This window comes from Trachurus japonicus, chromosome 10 (genome assembly GCF_045865225.1).
Source record: "Trachurus japonicus isolate A0001 chromosome 10, Traja_1.0".
Lineage (NCBI taxonomy): Eukaryota > Metazoa > Chordata > Actinopteri > Carangiformes > Carangidae > Trachurus > Trachurus japonicus.
Window position 1 is genome coordinate 12,236,834 of NC_140916.1, and position 19,964 is coordinate 12,256,797.

Consider the following 19,964-nt stretch of genomic DNA (forward strand, 5'->3'; position numbering starts at 1 on the left):
TGAAAAAGTATAAATAGTTAAAAAGAGAAAAGTAATGCCGATAAAGTTCAAAAAAAGCTGCACGTTTTGATATATGAATTGTTGAAATAGCACAAAGTATGAAGGACTAGAAGAAGACCGTAAAAAGGCGGAAGAAAATGGCCAAACAGAAGAACAATAGTGTGACTGCTTCAGCAGTCACACTAATGACAAAAATATACATCTGCTTATTTAACTCCTGCTCCACAAAACCTCAAGGTGTTTTCAAACAACTGCACCTGGACTTATTTCACCAAGTAAACTCAATAACTCGCATATATATGACGAGTGGTGTGTGAACTTCCCTCAGTCCTATTAATCCATATTTATAGATCACCATAGATACCAGTTTAACAAAATATCATTACTGTCAAAAGAAAAACAAGTTACCATCTGCAGTTTTAAATAAAAGAGCTCTCTGACTCAGAAATTACTTCAGATTATCCATTAAAAAAAAAGAAAAGAAATGCAAAACACAACACACAAAATACTGTTTTAACAAAAACGTAACATTGAGGTTTGTTGCCTTTGAACGATCCTGGGACCTAAAATTAGCTTTTAAAGTCATTCAAATATAAATCTACATCAAATATATTTTTCTAATAGAGGTTTCCCTCTCCCTCTGGGTTTATGTTACTCCAGCCAGGCCTGTGTCAGGACACTGTGTCAGCTGTTACTAATAACTAGATGCAGACGTGTAGGCTACATTACAGCTTCCCTCATCAGTTACAGAACCCCCCACCTGGATTATAAGAGATGTGGTTCACATGTGGCACCGTCGACAAACTGATCTTGGTTGTGTGTTTAAAAAGTCAGTGGTGGAGGAAGTAGTCAGCGCCTGTACTTCAGTACTAATACCACACTGTTAGTACACAGTGGCTCCTGTAACTGTGACGCTTAAATATACATTATTACTGTAGACATTATGATCATTTATAGATTTATTCATCCCAGATCTGAAAGACCAAGGACTTATTGATCCCTTTAAAAATATATATCTACATGTACTGTATATTAATCAAGCACTATGAATGAATACATTTATTGTTTTATTTTCTAAAATTCAGAAAACTAAGAAAAAATGTCCGTTATGTTGGATTAGACAGCGCACAAAGTGACACCCCCACTAAGCTTTGTTTAGTCCAAATGAAATTTTTTTTTTTTTTAAAGAAAAAGTGTTACAATTGAAAAAAACAACTAGAGGAAAACCTGAACATTTGTGTTAGATTTTGTTTTTACATTAAAAAATGACTGAAATTATTATCACAGTTAAAGACATAGTTAAGATGGAAAAAAAAACTCTAAAAGTACAAGAACTCACCTCCTTCCACCACTGATGAAAGTCCAGACTCTGACATGAGAATATCTGCAACACACAACAAGGACAAAAACCACAGGAATTAATAATTAGTGTGACTGCTGAAGCAGTCACACTATTGTTCTTCTGTTTGGCCATTTTCTTCCGCCTTTTTACGGTCTTCTTCTAGTCCTTCATACTTTGTGCTATTTCAACAATTCATATATCAAAACGTGCAGCTTTTTTTGAACTTTATCGGCATTACTTTTCTCTTTTTAACTATTTATACTTTTTAAAATATTTAACTTTTTCACAAAAAATCTCACATTCATCAAAGTCTCAACCTCTCTTCTTCACAACTCCATTGTAGTGTAGGGGTTAGGGTGGATGCTTGCCAACCCTAAGGTCACTGGTTCGAATCCAAGGGAAGAACTCTTGTTATGTTATGTTGAATTCTGCTCTCCTCCCCCGCCTTCAATTGGTTACAGGTGTTTGTTATCTCCTTGATTACTCATACCAGTTTGCAGCACATCATCACATTACAATGAATGACAACAGTTTTGAAAGCAGTGTGCTCTCTGTAGCCGAGTGGCAGAGTAAAGGTTTAGTGATCTTATGGTCATGGGTTCGATTCCCGCCTCAGTCTTTTCACTTCATTGCTTGACTTTTGATTCCAATTATTCAGCTGTCATTGGACAGTCTTTGATTCCTCATAGTATAAAGCTCATTGTAACTCAGGTTCTCTGTGGCCATATGGTTAGTGCTCAGCCTGAAATTCACAGACATTTTCATTCTAAGTCATTCAAGCTTGACTCTCAAGCTTTCTTGATGTTGACAGTGTGCAGATCATTAACAGACAACAGTCTCTGCAACTGTGTGTGCACTGTGGCCTAGAGGCAGAGTGGAAGTCTAATGACCATGAGGATGTGGGTTCGATTCTGACCTTGGTCAAACATTTGTATGGTGATCACAGCTTGCACTATTTGCTAATTCTGCAACAGCGTTCAGTTGCTATCAGCAGTCACACCATTTCCATTCTTGGAAATGCTTTTTCTAGTTGACTATATTTTACATTTTGCTATAAAGTGCATAGTCATGACGAGGAAACCCAAACCCCTCTCCACATCTACATGGTTCTCTGAAACGATCAGCCCTGTCATACCACCTTAACACCACCTTAAATATTAGTCAGCTCTACTGGCAGTGGAATAGTTTTTATCAATACAACCATGTTTATCTGACTTTAACCTCCATATCTTTGTACTTGTTTGTGTCTCTTCCTATGTATGTGACCTGAAGCATGTACAGTAACTCATATTGACGATGTATTTCAGGGCGTTCAGGGGTTAATTATTATTGAGTGTTTGCTGCAGGTCTGATGAATCCTCACAGAAGAAAAGTGCAGAATCCACTTTTGCAACAATCCCACATGTTGTGTTATCACGTGCCATCGGATACAGCCTGTTATCAGATACAAGAAACATTTTGTAAGCAACACAAGAAGTTTATTTGACGCCATCTCAGGCTTTTTTTTGTTTCAGGAAAGTGGATTCAGATCTTTTTAACACTTCTCAGACCTCCAGAAACCCTCACGACGGGCGGGCGGGTCTGCTTATTTGGCTTCTGGCACTGCACCACTTTAACTTCGACAGCTCTGGCATCTTTTTGACTGTGATACAAGACACCGACAAGTTAACATCTAGACGAGAGCCCTACAGCTCCTTCTTTGGGTTGCGAGCTGAGCTGAGCTGAGCTGGTCGGGTCGGGTCGTGCGGTGCCGTTTATCCGGCAGAGAGCTGAGGAAAGATGGTGGTTTCACGCAGCTGTCAACTGGAATAGAGGTAACTGTTGGTTGTGAGCGGAGGGGATCCTCGTGGGCTGCTGCAGGGATAAGGGGGCTCACTCACTCACTCACTCACTCCTGCTGCTGCCTCCCTGCACTGGGAGTGGTCTTTCCTCTACTGGGGATTTGGCCAGGCCGACTGGCACTGAATATAATGCTCTCCCATTCAGCCACTCCTCTCTCAAGCCATAAAAGTTAACAGGTGTTTAACGTCAGAAGTGCTTCATATGAGAGTCATAGAAATAACCAGTGACAGGCAGCAGGGAGGGGCGGAGGCTTACAGTCTTAAAGATTTTTTTTTTTTCATTCTTCTGCAGTATTGAAATAGTTCTGCAGTTGAGTCAAGATTTGCATCAATTCCTGGCATCCGACGCTGCAACAAATACACACCAGAGTGGAGAAATATTCCTCAATTATGAAAACAGCGTACCATATGTTTGGACTTTTAAAGAAGAAGCTTTCTAAACTGATTCTCAGAGTCATTTTTTATCAGTTGTAGGCGTTTAACAGTGCGTTTCTGCTGCCTGAGCTTCTGTCAAGTTCTCAAAAACTCACACTTTATCCAGACTGTCAGTATAAAGCTGCAGCTATTTGTCAATTAATCAATTAGTTTGACTGACAGAAGTTACAGAAAAGTCAAACATTAATATTAAATCTAAATGTAAAGACATGATGTGTAAAGCTGAAAAACTAAACATTTAAAATATATGAAAATGTCACCTGTTACTGCCAAACATTAAAACAGGCATTTTTCACTGTTATGACATTACATAAAAAATTTTAAAAAAAAGATAATTAATGATAAATGGTTAATAATGCTTAGTTTCAGTTCTAAGTGTGTTTGTGGTTTGGTCACATTTGATTGACAACAATGACCAAAATCGGACATGAGACATCAGCGTTTTACTCCAATGACTTCAAATGAGTGAGAAGTAACAAACAAAAACACAATACGAGGAAATTTAAGATTCAAAGACTTTGGATGTAATTTTTTCTTTTAAATGCTCATGTTGGACCTTGTTTAAGCAAATTTCTATAGATAAAACTCCATGTTTATTTTTGTCGTCTCAGAACGTAATTTAATTTTTCCTTGTCTTTGACAATTGTACAAAAACATATGAATTAGTCATTAAACCACTAAGTCACATGTTCCTGAAATGGGATTAATAAACACGGGCTCTGTAGCTCATTTTATTCAAAGTTACTGCTGCGCTGCTACAGAGCCAAGTCTCCTATTAATCCACCAATTAGAATAGTCCCAAACTAATTTATACATCACTTTTTAGGAGCATTTGGTAAAAAACTACAGTTGTCACCTGTTAAAGGAAATGATACTGGCTTGTATATTGGATGTAGACAGAATGAGTAGTTGGTTAATTTGGTTGCGACAAAAGAATAGCATATAATGGCAGCCTTATACTACACCTCAGTGATGAAGGATTAGTTGATTAATTGATCTATTAGAGCACTTTATCAACTAAAAAAAGTTGGTTCCAGTTTCTCAGACCTGAGGATTTGAAAACTTTAGCGATTCGCCCAAAAACTGATCAACAGATTAATAGTTGACAAAGACCTGCTTCTCCTCTCTCAACTTAAAACACCTGTCACAGAGGCCGGTCTGTTATCTCCACATACCCAAAGTGCAGAGCTTGTCTCCAGCAGCCAGAGTCGTCTGCAGCTGCAGCAGCCTGACACCCACTTCACTGTCTGAAAAGAAAAGGCCCCATAATATCTCAAGAATTTCTCAATGGTCCTTAAAGTTTTCATAACTAGATCAACTCCCGTGTTCAAAAGTGGTATTTTTTACATGTGACACGAAACCAGTGAAAGGCCCTGTGCTGCTTTTTTTGAAGGACGTCTTTATTTAGGCGTGAGCTGGAGGAGAAAGGAGTCGGTCACAGCCCCCTTTAGACCTGAGAAGCCTTTCATGATGTGCTTGAGCTGATGCATTATCTGTTGCGTGCCAGAAGCGGATGGAAGCTCGTTTGTCAGCACAGCAGAGCCCGAAAATAAACTATAAATCACGTCTGCACTATCTACACACATTAATTGGACTGTAACAGCGGGCTGCCCCCCCCCACCACCACCCACCCCTGTCTCTACTTCTGCTCCTGTGTCTGCAGTAATGTAGCCGCCGCCGCTGCTGAGATGTTTTGAATTTCTTCCAAGAGACGGAGGAACTTCTCTCTGCTCGTCTCTTGGTTCCATTTACTGTATTAAGTATTGTGTCCCAAGGGCTCTTCCATTTAGTGCTCCATCGCATGCAAGGATAATTTCTCCTAGGGAAAGAGGGTTCAGTTGTAACTGAGGCGACTAAAAGCATACTTAAAGCTGGCAGTAAACCCCCCCGTCACGTCCCTCTCCTTCCACTTTCCAGTGTTGAGGTTGATTAAGGCTGCTATCATGGTGGATCTGATATTTGGTGAGAAATCTACAGGGCGTTTTGGGAGCATTTACTGCAAATGACTCTTGGCAGTGCCCTCTCATGTGTTGCTCCACCTGAACACAATTTGGCAGCTATTCTCACATAAGGAGGAGGAAGACGGCTAGAGAGAGAGAGAGGGAGGGGGTGAAGGGGGTGGCATGGCGTGCTGTGAGCCTCCTTCTTCATACCAGCACGCAAGAAGAAGGAAAGTTAAAAAAAAATCCAAGACCTGTCATAAACACACCCTGGAGAGGAGGGGAAACAGAGATGTTGCCCTGGTTACTGGCGTGTTGCTGCATCAAGCGAGATTTCTGTGTAAAGCACCAGATTAAAGTCACAAGAAGAGGCAGTGGAGGGGGGGGGGGGTCAGGGGGCTGCAGGGTGGAGGCAAATGTAACAGCCTAATGTGCCATTAAAGTTTATTTCTTTACTGGAACGGTGGTGTTACAGTGGAGGAGAGCAGACAAAGAGTCTGGGCACATTAAGGAATCATGTCAGACTAAATAGAAAAAGAGGCCCAACACGCAGGCCGACCTCTTCCCGGCACCACGATTACACACTGAACATCTCATCTTTCCATATCAGCTCTGCTCTGCTCTGCTCTGCTCTCTCCGTCTGGGAGCAGCAGCAGCAGCAGCAGCAGCGCGTCTGCACCAGCAGAGGGAGCCGTCCTGTTCACACACACACACACACACACACACACACACACACACACACACACATCCAGCCTCAGGTTGAGTTTAAACACACAGGTAGGCAAAATGTCTTTTTTTTAATGTCAACTTCTTACTTATTTTATTTAGATATTCCCAAGACATGTGAGTTGTTTTCATAACTGATTGATGAGTTTGAAACATTTATTGATACAAATATGACCAGAAAACTGATTTCAGCTTCTTCACTGTCAAGATTTGAGGCTTTTTCTTTGGTTTTTTTTCTTTGTAAACTAGCAAATCTTTGGCTGTCAGACTGTTGGTTGGACAGAAGAGGAAACAGGATGATGTCACCTAGAGCTCGAGGTATAAACAGATTATTTCTCACCATGTTGCGACACTTTAATAAACTCAGATCCACTGTTGATGTGTTTTCATTGTAGGAGATGAAGGACAGCATCCAGAGTCTGTGTAAAAACATCTTCCAAAAATGTCAAACTGAGCATCTTCTCTTTATCCTTCCATGTTCTGTAATCAATAGTTTTCCATTTCACTTTTTTCCCCCCATTAATATGCAGTACTGTAATGTTTTTGGCAGATATGATTTGACACAGACACACAAAAAAAATGGCGATACAATTATTTTTCTTCTCTTGGACACTGTCCTTCCTCATGTTACTCCTCCCCCTGCTAATAATAATCATATTAATAATTCAATTCATAATGAAAACAATACATCATGTGTACCACTCGACACCTCACTCAGTTGAGCTGTGCTGCTGTTAACTGCACTTTTTGTTTTTGTTTTTTTAGGAGTTTGTACTTTTTGATATTTTAACATTTAGCCTACTTGTTATGCTTCTGTTACACTGCATTAAAAAACACCTGTAGCTCCTAGTTACATTTCAGATGGAAATGTTGCATCTCATGATTAGATTCAAATAAATAGATCTCTTTAGGAATAACTGAATAATATCATATTTGATCAACATGATGAGGGACACATTCTGTACTTTAACACAGTTGATTTAAAATGCAGGACTTATTCATTCTGTATCTTTCTAGTACTTTCATGATGTGGTGCTGTTACATTTACATTCACCAAATTATTCCTCATGTTCTTCATCCACAACTTGTCTCCAGTGCATGTTTTTTTTATGTCACCTGCCCGACTTTGTTTGTTACTAATATCTGATCTTTGTTATAAACTGAACAGACCACACACAGCCTGTTAATGTGCCACATCAGTCTCATTTTCGAATTTACATTCAGTACAATTCATTCAGTGATTCCTGTTCAAACCTGTTCTTCATTTATTTATTTACAATGATGGAAAGTAACTTAATACACTGACTCAAGTGCTGCTCTTAAGCACAGTACTTTTACTTGAGTGTTTCCATTTTATACTACTTTATATCTCATGTCTGCTGACACGATTTCATTATTACAGAGTCACATAACCAACAGTATTATTATATAAAATATAACATGTACTGTAGATGTTAATTATAATAGCCAAATTGTGGTTATTAATAATTAAATAATATAAAGCCTAAAGGGAATTTGGATAAGACTAATTTGGCTTAATTGAAAACCATTTTACAGAAGTGGAATTTAGATTATTTTTTTTTTCCCAATACATCTTCCACCACGGCTCGTCTTTAGTATTTGTGAGTTGTTCTTTCGTGCCACTAATGCAGCTTCAGTCGCTCCCATGCTCATCTGTGAATCACAACAAAGCAGCTGCAGCATCTTCTGCAGATCGTCCTGAATGAAAAACCGTGACGCTGCTGCTGCTGTTTACATTTCCTGCCACTTACAGCTACTTACTGCTTATTACTGCTGCTCGCAGCGTGGCTACCAAAGCGCAGTGTAACCCACGGAGCTCTGCTGGACATCACACTGATAGGCGCACACTGGCTCTCTCTGTTGGAGAATTGGCAGACGCTTCTATTTATTTTCCATTTTCCCAGGGTAAAGCCCTGTGTACGGGTCAGCGGGGCTGGTTTTAGGAGAAACGCCAACAAAAATGCGCGAAGGACACTGAGGCAGAAAAAAAAAACCTCCATCTTGTTCTACTATACAATAAAAACTATGTGATGCAGCCTGCACCACTTGTGTACTAACTGGCCTTGGGTGAAATGAGCAGTTTCTAAAAGAACAAGGGCAGGGTGTGTGAAAATATCCAGACGGTGTCAGCGGTTTGTGCCTTTCTCCCCTTTTCCAGTTGTGTTTTCATTGCTTGCGGTGATACGGACTTTTATCCTCAAGGTCACATCCAGCCCACGAGACAATGCCGCGTAATTTCACTCTGCAGCATTTAGGCTCGTTTCCACGCAGCGGGACACGACACGGTCACATGTTGCAGCAGAAGCACCGGACTGTGTTGTTGGAGGAAAATGTTTTAAATCCAAATTTTATGAATATTACCATTATTATTATTATTTTATTTTATTTATTTATTTTTACAATGAAATATCCTGACATAATAAGAGTTGAAGCGGAAACAGAAGCACCGCTGCGCAGGGTGAAGTTCAACGCGCCTCTCACTGATCTGACCCCTGAGGCAGCAGATGTCAAAAAGTCAAGATGAAGAGTATTTCCAGCGGCCACTAGATGGTATAATATATGCACGCAAAGGCTTTTTCACGAGGTGACAGCAGCAGCACCGATCCACTCTCCTCCTGAACCAGCCTGCTGAGGAGTAAAGACTGGACTTACAGCCAGTTTGATCCTTTTCATTATTCACACCACGCTGCAGAGCTGCGCGCGTTTTTATTATTATTATTATTTTTTTTTTTTTAGATCTACATAAGGTGTTTTCAGCACATTTCAAAAATAAAGATCGAGAGCCACTGCAGAATATCTGAAACGCACAGTGATTTAATTCTCTTTAAATAATAATAAAAAAAAAACAAGCAGTTCACCAAAAGATGTGCAAAGAGGGAAAAAAAGACGAATTTATTTGATGTTTTCCAAACTAATTTAATCTGAAGGTCAGTCAAGACATTTCCATCACGTCTATAAAAACTCATCAACTCTGCGCGAAAACATACAACAAGTAAACACACCTACAGTATATACACCAGGACGCAAAGGAGTTATAATAAGCAATTTACAAATATCCCTTACAAACAAAAGGAAAGCGCGTCGTAGCAGCTCACGTACTGTCTGCGCCATCACTAGTTTTAAATTCTGAAAATCATAAATAAGCACAGATACATTTTTCATGTCAGTTTTTAATATCTATTTAATAATAATAATAATAGCTTAATAATAATAATAATAATAGCTAATTTGTTTCCTTATCTTATTAGAGAATATAAATATAATATAGTTTTGATGCAGCAGTAGAGTCATTCATTCATTCATTCATTCATTCATTCATTACTATAGCAGCCTGTTCTGTTTAACTAAGCTTTGGTCTGTTTGTTAAGGCTGGTGAAATTAATAAGGTCAATAGAGCAGACAGAGACATTGCTAAATTCAATCAATCAAAAAATGAAAACTTTATTAGTCTGTTATATAACGCCGCGTGTGCTTCACTCCACTCCCTGTTTAAACACAGGGGGGGAAATCAGAATCAGATAGTTGTTGTTGTGCAGTGTACAGAAATGTGACTGACTGACTGACTGACTGACAGGAGCCTGTGAGGTTTGTTTTGTTTGTGGACAGGAGACGTGAAGAAGGACAGAGGTCATGATCCGGATCTGCAGCGACAGATGTTTGTCCACTTAACCGCAGAGAGACGCGTCTTCTTCACGTTCAATACAGCTGCTGAACAACGGCCGTGATAACGACGCAGTCTGGAGCTGCATCAGCACAGGGAAGGAAGGAAAAACAAACCAGATTCACTCAAAACAATGTCGGTCTGAGAATTTATTCGGATTTATTTCTGCTTGTAACGAGATTCATTCAAGTTTTCTTTTGTCAGTTGATTCAGGATTTTCCATGTCAGTGTTCATTGGACGTTGCACGAGCTGCTGCCACTGAAAACGAAATTGTATGTAAATATCCTCTAATCTATTATAACAAACATTTGTCCCCGTTTAATTGAACACTGTTTTACCCTTCATGTAATGAATGGTTCATTATTTTTTGTCTGATGGGTATGCCCAGGCAGGACGTTTACGCACGAGCTGAGGCCTACCTGCTCATGGCGACCCGTGGTGCAGGCTGGCTGCCCGGGGAGCGACAGGCACGAGCACTTGGACGAGTTTATTAAAGATTTAATAAAACACAACAAGCTGGGTGAACCGGTGACAGTGTGACACGCGCTGATACAAGAGTGCAAAAGTTACAGAAGAAAAACAAACAACACACTCACGTTATACGCATCTCGCGCCGGACTCCAACAGACATGTTTGGATGATTAAGGGTTAAGTTTGAAAAAAAAAAGAAAAAAAAAAAAAGGTTGACACACTTATCCTGCAAATTTATTGTCCTGATGCTGCATTTGGGTGATGCAGAGGAAATGGGAGAATTGGCTTTTCTCTGTTTTGTTTTCAACGGATGTGATTTGCTGCTTCACTGTGATCTCTGACTTTTACGCACGGGACGTTGCTTTTTCTGACTGCAGGAATTTCCAACATTACAACCAGAGATAAATCTGCACTTCATCGAAATGAGTCCCCGAATCCTTAAAGATTAATTAAACAAAATTAACAAACATTTTTACCCCCCCCCCACAATCCACGCATCAATAAAGTTTTCTCTCGTGTTTTGGGTGAAGTTTCAGGTGAAACAAGAGTGCAGCTGAAACATTCATGTCAAGTTTTAGCTCCTGTGCAAAAAGCGTCGACCAAACTGTCTGCAACTTTTTTTCCCACCCCGGTTGAAAGCAGCATGACGTCGTTTACAGTGGCCAATCGTGGAGCAGCTTTCCTGCTCTCCGGACCAATGGGAGGCGACGAGGAGTGCCTGTCAGTCACAGGTGAGGGTGGATGGTAAAAAAGTTGGGTGAAAAGAGCCAGAGACTGGAGGCAGCGCGGGCTGATGGCAGAGCTATACGGAGGAGCAGCATCGTGCCTGCGGATGTAGCAGAAACGTTTCCACGGCTTCTCCCGCGGGGATGCGACCAGGAACCAACAGAGGAGGGAAAACCGTCCAGCGACAGCACAGCTCCGCGGAGGGAGCAGCCTAAAATGTGGATGAACTGATATTTACGACACTTTCCGGCCCGGTTAATTATCCAACTTGCAGCAACCGAGCAAACTTTTTCTTTTCTTTCTCTCTCTCTTTTTTTTTTTTTTTTTTTGGTGCTCTTTTGTGAAAATGGCCGTTCGAGGCAACTCGCTGATGCCTTTCTCAATCCAAGCCATCCTGAACAAAAAGGACGACAGTCGACACTTGCCAGATTTAGACATGTGCTTCTCCAAGACGGCGTGCTGGAAAATATTTGGGGAGATGAACGGCGGCTCGAGGAGAGATGAGGATGGGGAGACTTGTGAGCCGACGGACCAGAAAGGCTACGACTCGGACTCGGGACTGAGCGACGACAACGACAGCAAAACTCCGGCCGTGTGCAAGTCGGAGAAGGACGTAGACCCCGCGTCGGATGTGCCCGAGGAAAGCCTGCAGGAGGAGACGGACCACGAGTCTGCAGCTGCGGAAAACGCAAAGAGTGACAGCGAGCCCAATAACGCCACGGGTGAGTAAGGACACAAAGAGCAAAAACTGTATAAACAACTGTGCACAGAACAAAAATGAAGTGTTTACCTCTGACGGACTGAAACCGGTCAAAGTCTGATTTATAAAGAGCCTCTTATTCTTTAATAGCGATGTTTGTACGGGTGTTACACTTGTGTGGACTCACAACGAGCGCTGTGATTGTGTTATTGTAGGATATCAGGCCTGTTTGCAAAACTTCTCCTCATTCTGACAACTTTTACGCACAAACTGTCCAACTTTTACGCACAATTCTAAGTGGACACTGTGGCCCATCTTCACGTTTTGTCGCTATATCATCAGTGTTTATGGGCCTTTACTATAGCCATTGTTAATCCGTGCTATTTTGGCACAATTTAACTGTGCACATTGGCTAGAAAACATCATAAACACAGGAAGGTTTCACAGAGTAAACTTTGTTAAAACGTTATCATACTCGGGCCTGAGCCAACAGCAGATCAGACATGGTTCACAGTGTTTACATCTGAAAACAGCATCCTGCGACCTGGGGAAAAATTAAACACAGTTCATTTGTGACAACGGAAGTAAAGTGAACATTTAAATCCCCCCTCCTGCATGTGTGCACACTCCTTTCAATTTAGCTTTTTTTTTTGCGTAATAAACGAGTCACAAACCAAAACTTCTTCTCACCATCTAATCAGCAGATGCGTTCAATCAGTTGTAGCTATCACAATAACAGACAGGTCCCCCCCCCCCCCCCCTCTCCTCCTCCTCCTCCTCCTTCTCCCAGACTCCAGCACCCTGGACGAGAAGAGTCTGGACCAGCCCAAGCAGAGGAAGAAGCGCTCCCGGGCCGCCTTTTCCCACGCGCAGGTCTTCGAGCTGGAGCGGCGCTTCAACCACCAGCGGTACCTGTCCGGGCCGGAGCGCGCGGACCTGGCGGCCTCCCTGAAGCTCACAGAGACCCAGGTCAAGATCTGGTTTCAGAACCGCCGCTACAAGACGAAACGCCGCCAGATGGCCGCCGACCTGATGGCGTCGACCCCGGCGGCCAAGAAGGTGGCGGTGAAGGTTTTGGTGCGGGACGACCAGAGACAGTACAGCCCGGGGGAGATCCTGCGGCCGCCGCTGCTCTCGCTGCAGCCGTCCTACTACTACCCCTACGCCTACTGCCTCCCCGCCTGGACACTCTCTGCGTGTGCGGGGAACCAGTGAGAGCTCAGTGACTGTATTTATTCCTTTTTTTGTTATTTTTGCTCCCAGGAAATCAAACTATCTAAACTTTTTTTTATTTTTCCTGACAAGAGGAGGAGACCTGAGGGGGAGAGTCAGTCAGCTCAGCGTCTCTGACCGAACTGCCTCATCGTGTTGTTGTCCAGGCCTCACCAGGGGGGTTCCCAGACCTTTTGTCCACGTCCTTTCCCCCCGCCACTTCCTCAAAAAAAAAAAAAAAAAAAAAACTTTAAAACGACTCCATCTTATTTGTAAGATTATGTCCAGAGGAACGAAGACATTTCCAATGATTTAGGGTAAAACCAGAAGTGTCTGAAGTGTGTGTGTGGGGGGAGAGCGGGGAGACTGGACCTCCTCATAAAATGTCACTATATTAACCTCTGAGGACTGACTGTAATGACATTAAAGTATTCCTCTCTTCGCTCGGGAGCCCCCCAAGGACCTCTGAAGCCCCCCGGACCCCAGTTTGGGACCCGGAGGCCTGAACAGACTGAACATGTCACCTTATGTTGGTTTTCTATTTTACATGCGCCTTCCTACCTCTGCAGTGATTGGAAAAATAGGCATATTCCATTGACTTTTCAAATAACTGTCTCTGTTACAGGTTGTTTTTTTGTTTTTTGTTTTTTTTCTCTTGCTGTGTTTGTAAAGGTAAGATATTTCAGCACTTTTGAGCATATACGTTACATTATTTCAATGTAAGAAAAAAAAGGATGCATTATAGTGTGGACATGTACAGAAAAAGGAGGCGGTTTGCTGTGTCCCCATGGCCTGAGAGTGATGGTGTGGCAGGAAGCATGCAGGACTAAAACACACCGACTTCCAAATGAAATGTACATGTGTTATTTGTGTTAAATGACTGTTTAGATCGAAAAAAAAAAAACATTAAAACATATCAGGCATTACTTTCACTTTGGATGCAATTTTATTATACGTTTTTTAGGAAGTGTAACATTGGGACAGAGAGGAATATTTTTGATAATCAGAATAAAACACTCAGAATTGATCGATGATTATAACAAATTTAACGCAGATATTTTCTCAGGCAGCGCTGGTTTATAAATTAACTTTTATTTGACCACTTAATGTCCACAAATACACACCCCACTTACCAATAATATAACTTATTCTCGACATTACAGCCTATAGCCCGGATGGTTACAGGCTGAAATTGATAATAAATCCTATATATTGCGTAATTTTTCAGATTAAAAATCTTCTTATTTTAAAATATATTCAAACTGAAGTGTCGTTTTATCGTCGTCAGGACAGTTTCCAGTATTTTTGAAAGCACACGCGCACCTTTTTAAACAGGAATAACAGACTATTACAGCTTTATTGGCTCTCAAGCAATAAACAGGAAACTGGTTCATCTACAGAATTATTCTACATTTTAATCTTTTCCTGCGCGGTGTAAACGTCTCATTTTGGCTGAAAGACTGTGTTTAATTTTACTCTTCCAATCTTCTTCACCATGGGACCTCGAACCTATAGATGTCAATGTGGGCCACCATGACTTTCTTCCCAAACACACCTGCCAAACAATGATGAATAGCTCTGTGATTCCCGGACAGGGCGAACTGACAGCTACCTTTAGGGCTGCATGTCAACACATGGAGAGGAGTATTCCGGGGTTAAGAAGGCCCGTGTCACTGCGTCTAAATTTAAGTCAAAGAAGGAGGAGAGGGGTAAAAAAAAAAGAAAAAAAAGAAAAAAAAGTGGAGGTTCATTTTAGGTTGTTTGCAGAGAGCAGGGATCTTTATTCAAACGTGAAAATATTTAAACCCCGTCTTTATGATTTCCGGCCTCACACTGGAGATGTGGAGATGGAGATGAGGTATGATACGGGAGGAGGTTTAAGCAGTGGTTCTTGTCTCCAGTAGCAGCCTGGGTGTTAAGTCGGGGTCAGTAGGGAGCTGCCGCACATCAGCCATCCATCTGGCCTTAAAGGATAAAACACCTACATCCCTCACACACACTTACATAATGTGTGTGTGTGTGTGTGTGTGTGTGTGTGTGTGTAAGAGAGAGATGATAGCCTACTGTGCAACATGGACAAAAAGCTGTGTGGGTTTATTCTCTAACTGATGGTCAGGCTAAAGACGAGGCCAAACAAATCTAGATTTCCTGATTTCTTGAACACACCCACGGATTAATAAGTGATTTATGTGACACTTCAATAAGATGACACGAGACCATGAGTCACACAAGTGTCACTTATTGGGACACGAACAGGAAAATCTCTGTCTCAAAGCTGACAGCAATGCGTAATCCCTCTGTGCTTTTTACGCACGGACAGTTTTACGCACGTACCAACGCCGGGGTAAACGCACGGTTTTGGTTGATCAGTGCCTCATCGTCTTTAACCCTCTATGGTAAAAAAAAAAAAAAAATCAAGAAAAGAAGAAGAAGGAAAAAAAAAAACCAGTCACGGCGCCTGTATGTCCTAAAATCTGATCTCCTTGATGCAGGTACATTCGCCACCCGAGGCCATCTCATCTCCAGCGGCAATGATGCTCCTCATTGGCTGCTCCGGAGCTTAAAGGACAGAGAGGGATACAGAGGAGTGGACCGTCCCACATGGCTTCCTTTCATACCTGCATGTGAAGATATCTGATATAGAGGGACATATCGCGGCTGTTCTTCCTTTCAACCTGCGATCGTTGAAATGCAAACACCCCCATCGGTGTACATTAACCCCCCCCCTCAGTGTCTCCCCGTTATTTCCTCATAGTTTACGTGTATTGCGTGGGAAACGTATAGGCAACTTCATGTGTTTCTTAATTGGGATTTTATAAAGGCTCTGTTAACTGGAAAAATGAATGGGGACCAGTATCACCTGTATGTTGCCTGTTGTATTTCTACTGGCTTAAAAACTACATTGCGCATATACAAGGAAGTTTACACATAAAGTAGGACGAACCATTTTCTCAAATTATTCACAAAAGAGGAAAATTAATTTTTCAGTGTGAGGATGAAAAGATGCAATTTTGGACTTAAAAAAAAACAGCTCTGGAAAAAGGAAAATCTGGAATTTCAATAGCTAAAATCTGGACTTTGACCTAACTGGACAAAAGTCCAAACAAGCCATTTTGCCATTTTAGAATTATGTCATTTGCTTTTTTTTTTCTTGTAAATATTTATACATTTATTTTGCTGTGTAAACGAGGTGTGGTCTAAACTGAGCTTCGACACGTCGCCGGTCAGGGACAGATGAGCCGCTCGCTCTTGACTTTTGGACCGAGCTCTACTTTTCTTTTCTTTTGCAGAGACTCTGCAGCTGCTGCTTTATATCGAGTTACAACAGCTACTGGTGATAGAAAATTGATTCTAATACATTTTAATAGGCATTATTAGACACGTTGCACACGTTGCGCTTCATTTGGCTCGACTGAAATTAACTGGGGACTATTTAGGATTAAAGGTCTGGATGTGAGGCAGCACTGCTCCCTGCCCAGCTCCTCTTTTATCACATAATAGGTCGGATTGTAGTCTTTTTTGTGGCAAAGAAACCACAAAAAAGACGCAACTGCGGGAGAGTGAATGGAGTTATAAAATGCCCTGATGTTTCCTTTAAATGCCACAATAGAGAGGGAGTTGACGGTTTACCACCAAATTACACTGCGAATAAATATCCACTTAACAAAAGTCTTAAATCTCTTCCCCTCTAGGAAACAGTCTGTTTTTAACAAGCTGCGAATCAACTTGTGGATGAAGCTGCACTTTGTTAAACAAGTCAAACTGTAAACAGGTGACACAACAGGCTCCACAGAGGCTTTTTGTTAGTGAGCCTCCAACAATGTCCATAATCAAACAATCAGGACACAACTAACAGGACCATTAAGTTTAATATTTTTTTTTATTATGGAAGTAGTAGCCTGACCCAAAAAAGCATAATATTTAAAGTCCTGTCACGTGACGTTTTATCAGCTTGGTTGTATGTAATAATAATAATAAATACGTTTTAAGTTATATCTCCAAGTTATATCTATCTGACTTGTGTCTTATCTATTTTGCATAACTGTCATTACGTATTTACATGTTGAAGCATGGCCTGTTTTTATGCGCATGAGTGTCAACTCTTCAAGGACGCCGCTCTTCAAACTGAAAAACCACTGGGTCTCGGTTCATTTTAATGACTTTATTGTCTCTAGATTAAAGCAATCACGGAAGTTATAAATCACACTTGGATTTTTCACCTAATGTTCTCCCTCTCGGTGCATGTCCGTGAAGCAAATGTAGCGGGACGCATGTATTTATCACAGGGTATAACCTAATTGACCGGCACGTCCTTCTCTCTGTGCTTCTGAGTTCATTCATTTGTATTTTATCCATTTGGCCTTGTATGTTAAAGACTCGTTGCTGTTGAAGAGCTCAAACACACTCCACACTCACGCATTCAGGCGACAACTGATCACTGGCTTCACTGATCACAGCTCAAAAATGAATTTAACTCCACAAATGTATTTCAGGCTACCTGTGCAAAAGTCTTCTCCCCTCTCCCAAACCCTAACCCACCTGTCTTCATAATAACATTTTTTTTTTTAAACAATTAGGCTTCCGGTTGGGAAGCTGTCAATCACACCCTCATGCGCATTTTTTTTTTTTTTTTTTGCAGTCGCTATACACCGACCTGACAGTCGCTGCCACCTGCTTCAAAGTGGCCCAGGTGCAAATTCCTCTTCGTCCCCCATGTTAGTGCGCCATCCTTCCCCCGCAGTGAAAAGCAAGTGTGAAAGACGAGCACCGTGATTCAGCCTGTGGTTTATAAAACACTACAGGTCATTTTCTGTGGAAATATGACAACAAATAGAAAATGAAGACTTAAATTAGTGCCAAAGGTCTGAAACCAAACTTTATCTGCATGGGCATCAATGGACTTGAAATATATAGGCTATATATTTTTTTTTCTGCACACAGCATGTAGATCTGAGTGGACAACATCATACTGTGTTCATAAGCTGCCAATAACATCACACTGAAGTTATACACCACAAAGCTGAGAATACTCTCCTTGGAAATATCTTTCCAGATCCACATGGTTGCAGCTTTTTAATGGTAAATTATATATATAAAATCCGTTTTGACAAATACACATTTAATTAGACTATAACACATGCCTTCTTGTTAATCATTTTATTTACATTTTTATTTCTGGTTCAATTTACATTTAGCCTCATGAACACATGCTCGATCATTTAAAAAGTTAAGACCAAAATACATTTTGCTGATGTCAACCAATTTGGGGGTAATTTACAAATATACTGGACAAATGTCACAAAATAATTGTATTAAAATGTTCTATTTTGTCACTTTACCCAAGTCTGGTGTTAAATTAGCCAATAATAGTCATACTTCATTTGGTAAATACATCAGTGTGTCATCCAGAGCAATCACATTACACAGCTGGAAAGGTATTTCTCTAAACTGTGGTGGACTGAGTTCAGCTGTGAACAAAGTGGTGGAAAAAAAGGAGAAAGAAATAAGTCTATCTATGAACAGGAAGCCTCTGGAATAACGCTAACATTTGAATAATTCTCTACATCTGATGGTTTACAGTCGTTAATGCACAACATTTTTTAGCAGTGTCTATTCATGCTTGATGCTTCATGCTGAGATTTGTGTTTCATTTAGGTGAAGCAAAGCCATATAGTCATCATCGTCAAAGAATAACCTTTATGTGTACATGTGCATGTGTGTGGACTGAAAGAGCAACATTACAACATTATTTATATCATTGATATCTATGATAATTGTCAAAATGAGTTTCCTAAAAATAAGAATAATCAATATTAATACAAAATTAACACACAGGCTACTAATATATTAAATATGTATACTTAGTTATAGGCTATTAGTCTCTTCATGGCTACTCAAAGAGGATTCCTTGCAATGGGCAGACAGTGCACATGCACACACATACGCCTATATTTAGGTTAAAATGAAAAGATGTTCTGTGCAAGTGTGTGTCTGTGTGTGGATGGGAGACAGAGAGAGCGAGAGGAAAAACAGACAGAGAGAAGGATGATAGTTTAATAGCTCAAATAATGTTCCTTTAAATTTTAAACAGGACATTTGTAGAAGCGGTATTCTGACCAATGTAGTAACACCACATTATAAAAATACTCCATTACATATGAAGATGCCGGGCTCAGGATTTTGTTTGGATAGGACCATAAGCCAGATAACCAACCAGGCTAAACGGGCAACTGACCAGAGCCCCCCTTAAAGACCCACGTTTGCTCCATATAATATCGCTGAACACAAAATTTGCTCCACTGAAGAACCAGTATTAACTGTTACTGGTCCCCCATGCCCTGTCTTGTCTTGAAGAGGGACCCTGCTTTAAGACCCTCATCGTTTAGGTTTCCATCTATTTCTATGTCGTTAATTAACATAAAGTGTGAACAAGGTAGAGTTATAAACATCGTAGTAAGACTTTAAGGCTTCAAACAAACATTACTTTCACTATCAAATGATGTAAACTAACATGACAATTATTTTCTTTGATAATCAATTGATTATGCAGTGTATAAAACAGCAAAATGTACATTATTATTTATTGAAGCCGAGGTTAACTTAAGCTACAAATAACAGAATTTTCTATCCCATGCCAGGAAAATAACAAATATTTACATTTTTGGAACCAGTGAGGTTGATTTTCTTTTGGCATCTTTGCCTTCAAAATTACGTAGAAATTAATTCTGAATAAAAAATATATAGCCATTTTATTTCTTCCAGTTGACTCATTTATTTATTTATTTAATTTCTGCTCTGTACTGGATGTTTTGGGGTATCTGGGTAAATAATCAAACTGTCATGCAATGTGGGGGGAGGGGGGGCCTTAGGGGCCCAACAAAACATTTA

At 40.7% G+C, this 19,964-nt stretch overlaps 1 protein-coding gene and 1 long non-coding RNA gene across 2 annotated transcripts in view; one reads left to right on the forward strand and one right to left on the reverse strand.

Moving 5' to 3' along the window:
- Positions 1-1,339: 1,339 nt before the first annotated feature.
- Positions 1,340-19,964, reverse strand: part of LOC146979475 (uncharacterized) — a 30,601-nt gene continuing 11,976 nt past the window's right edge. The window contains exons 2-3 of the long non-coding RNA XR_015036875.1: positions 17,731-17,886; positions 1,340-1,384 (exon numbers count right to left, since the gene is read on the reverse strand). This is a non-coding gene — a long non-coding RNA (uncharacterized LOC146979475). The remainder of the gene's footprint in view (positions 1,385-17,730; positions 17,887-19,964) is intronic.
- Positions 11,185-14,002, forward strand: nkx3-2 (NK3 homeobox 2). Its single transcript, XM_085789303.1, has 2 exons — positions 11,185-11,886; positions 12,655-14,002. The coding sequence occupies exons 1-2, from the start codon at positions 11,511-11,513 to the stop codon at positions 13,077-13,079; spliced, it is 801 nt and encodes a 266-aa protein (XP_085645429.1). The 5' UTR covers positions 11,185-11,510; the 3' UTR covers positions 13,080-14,002.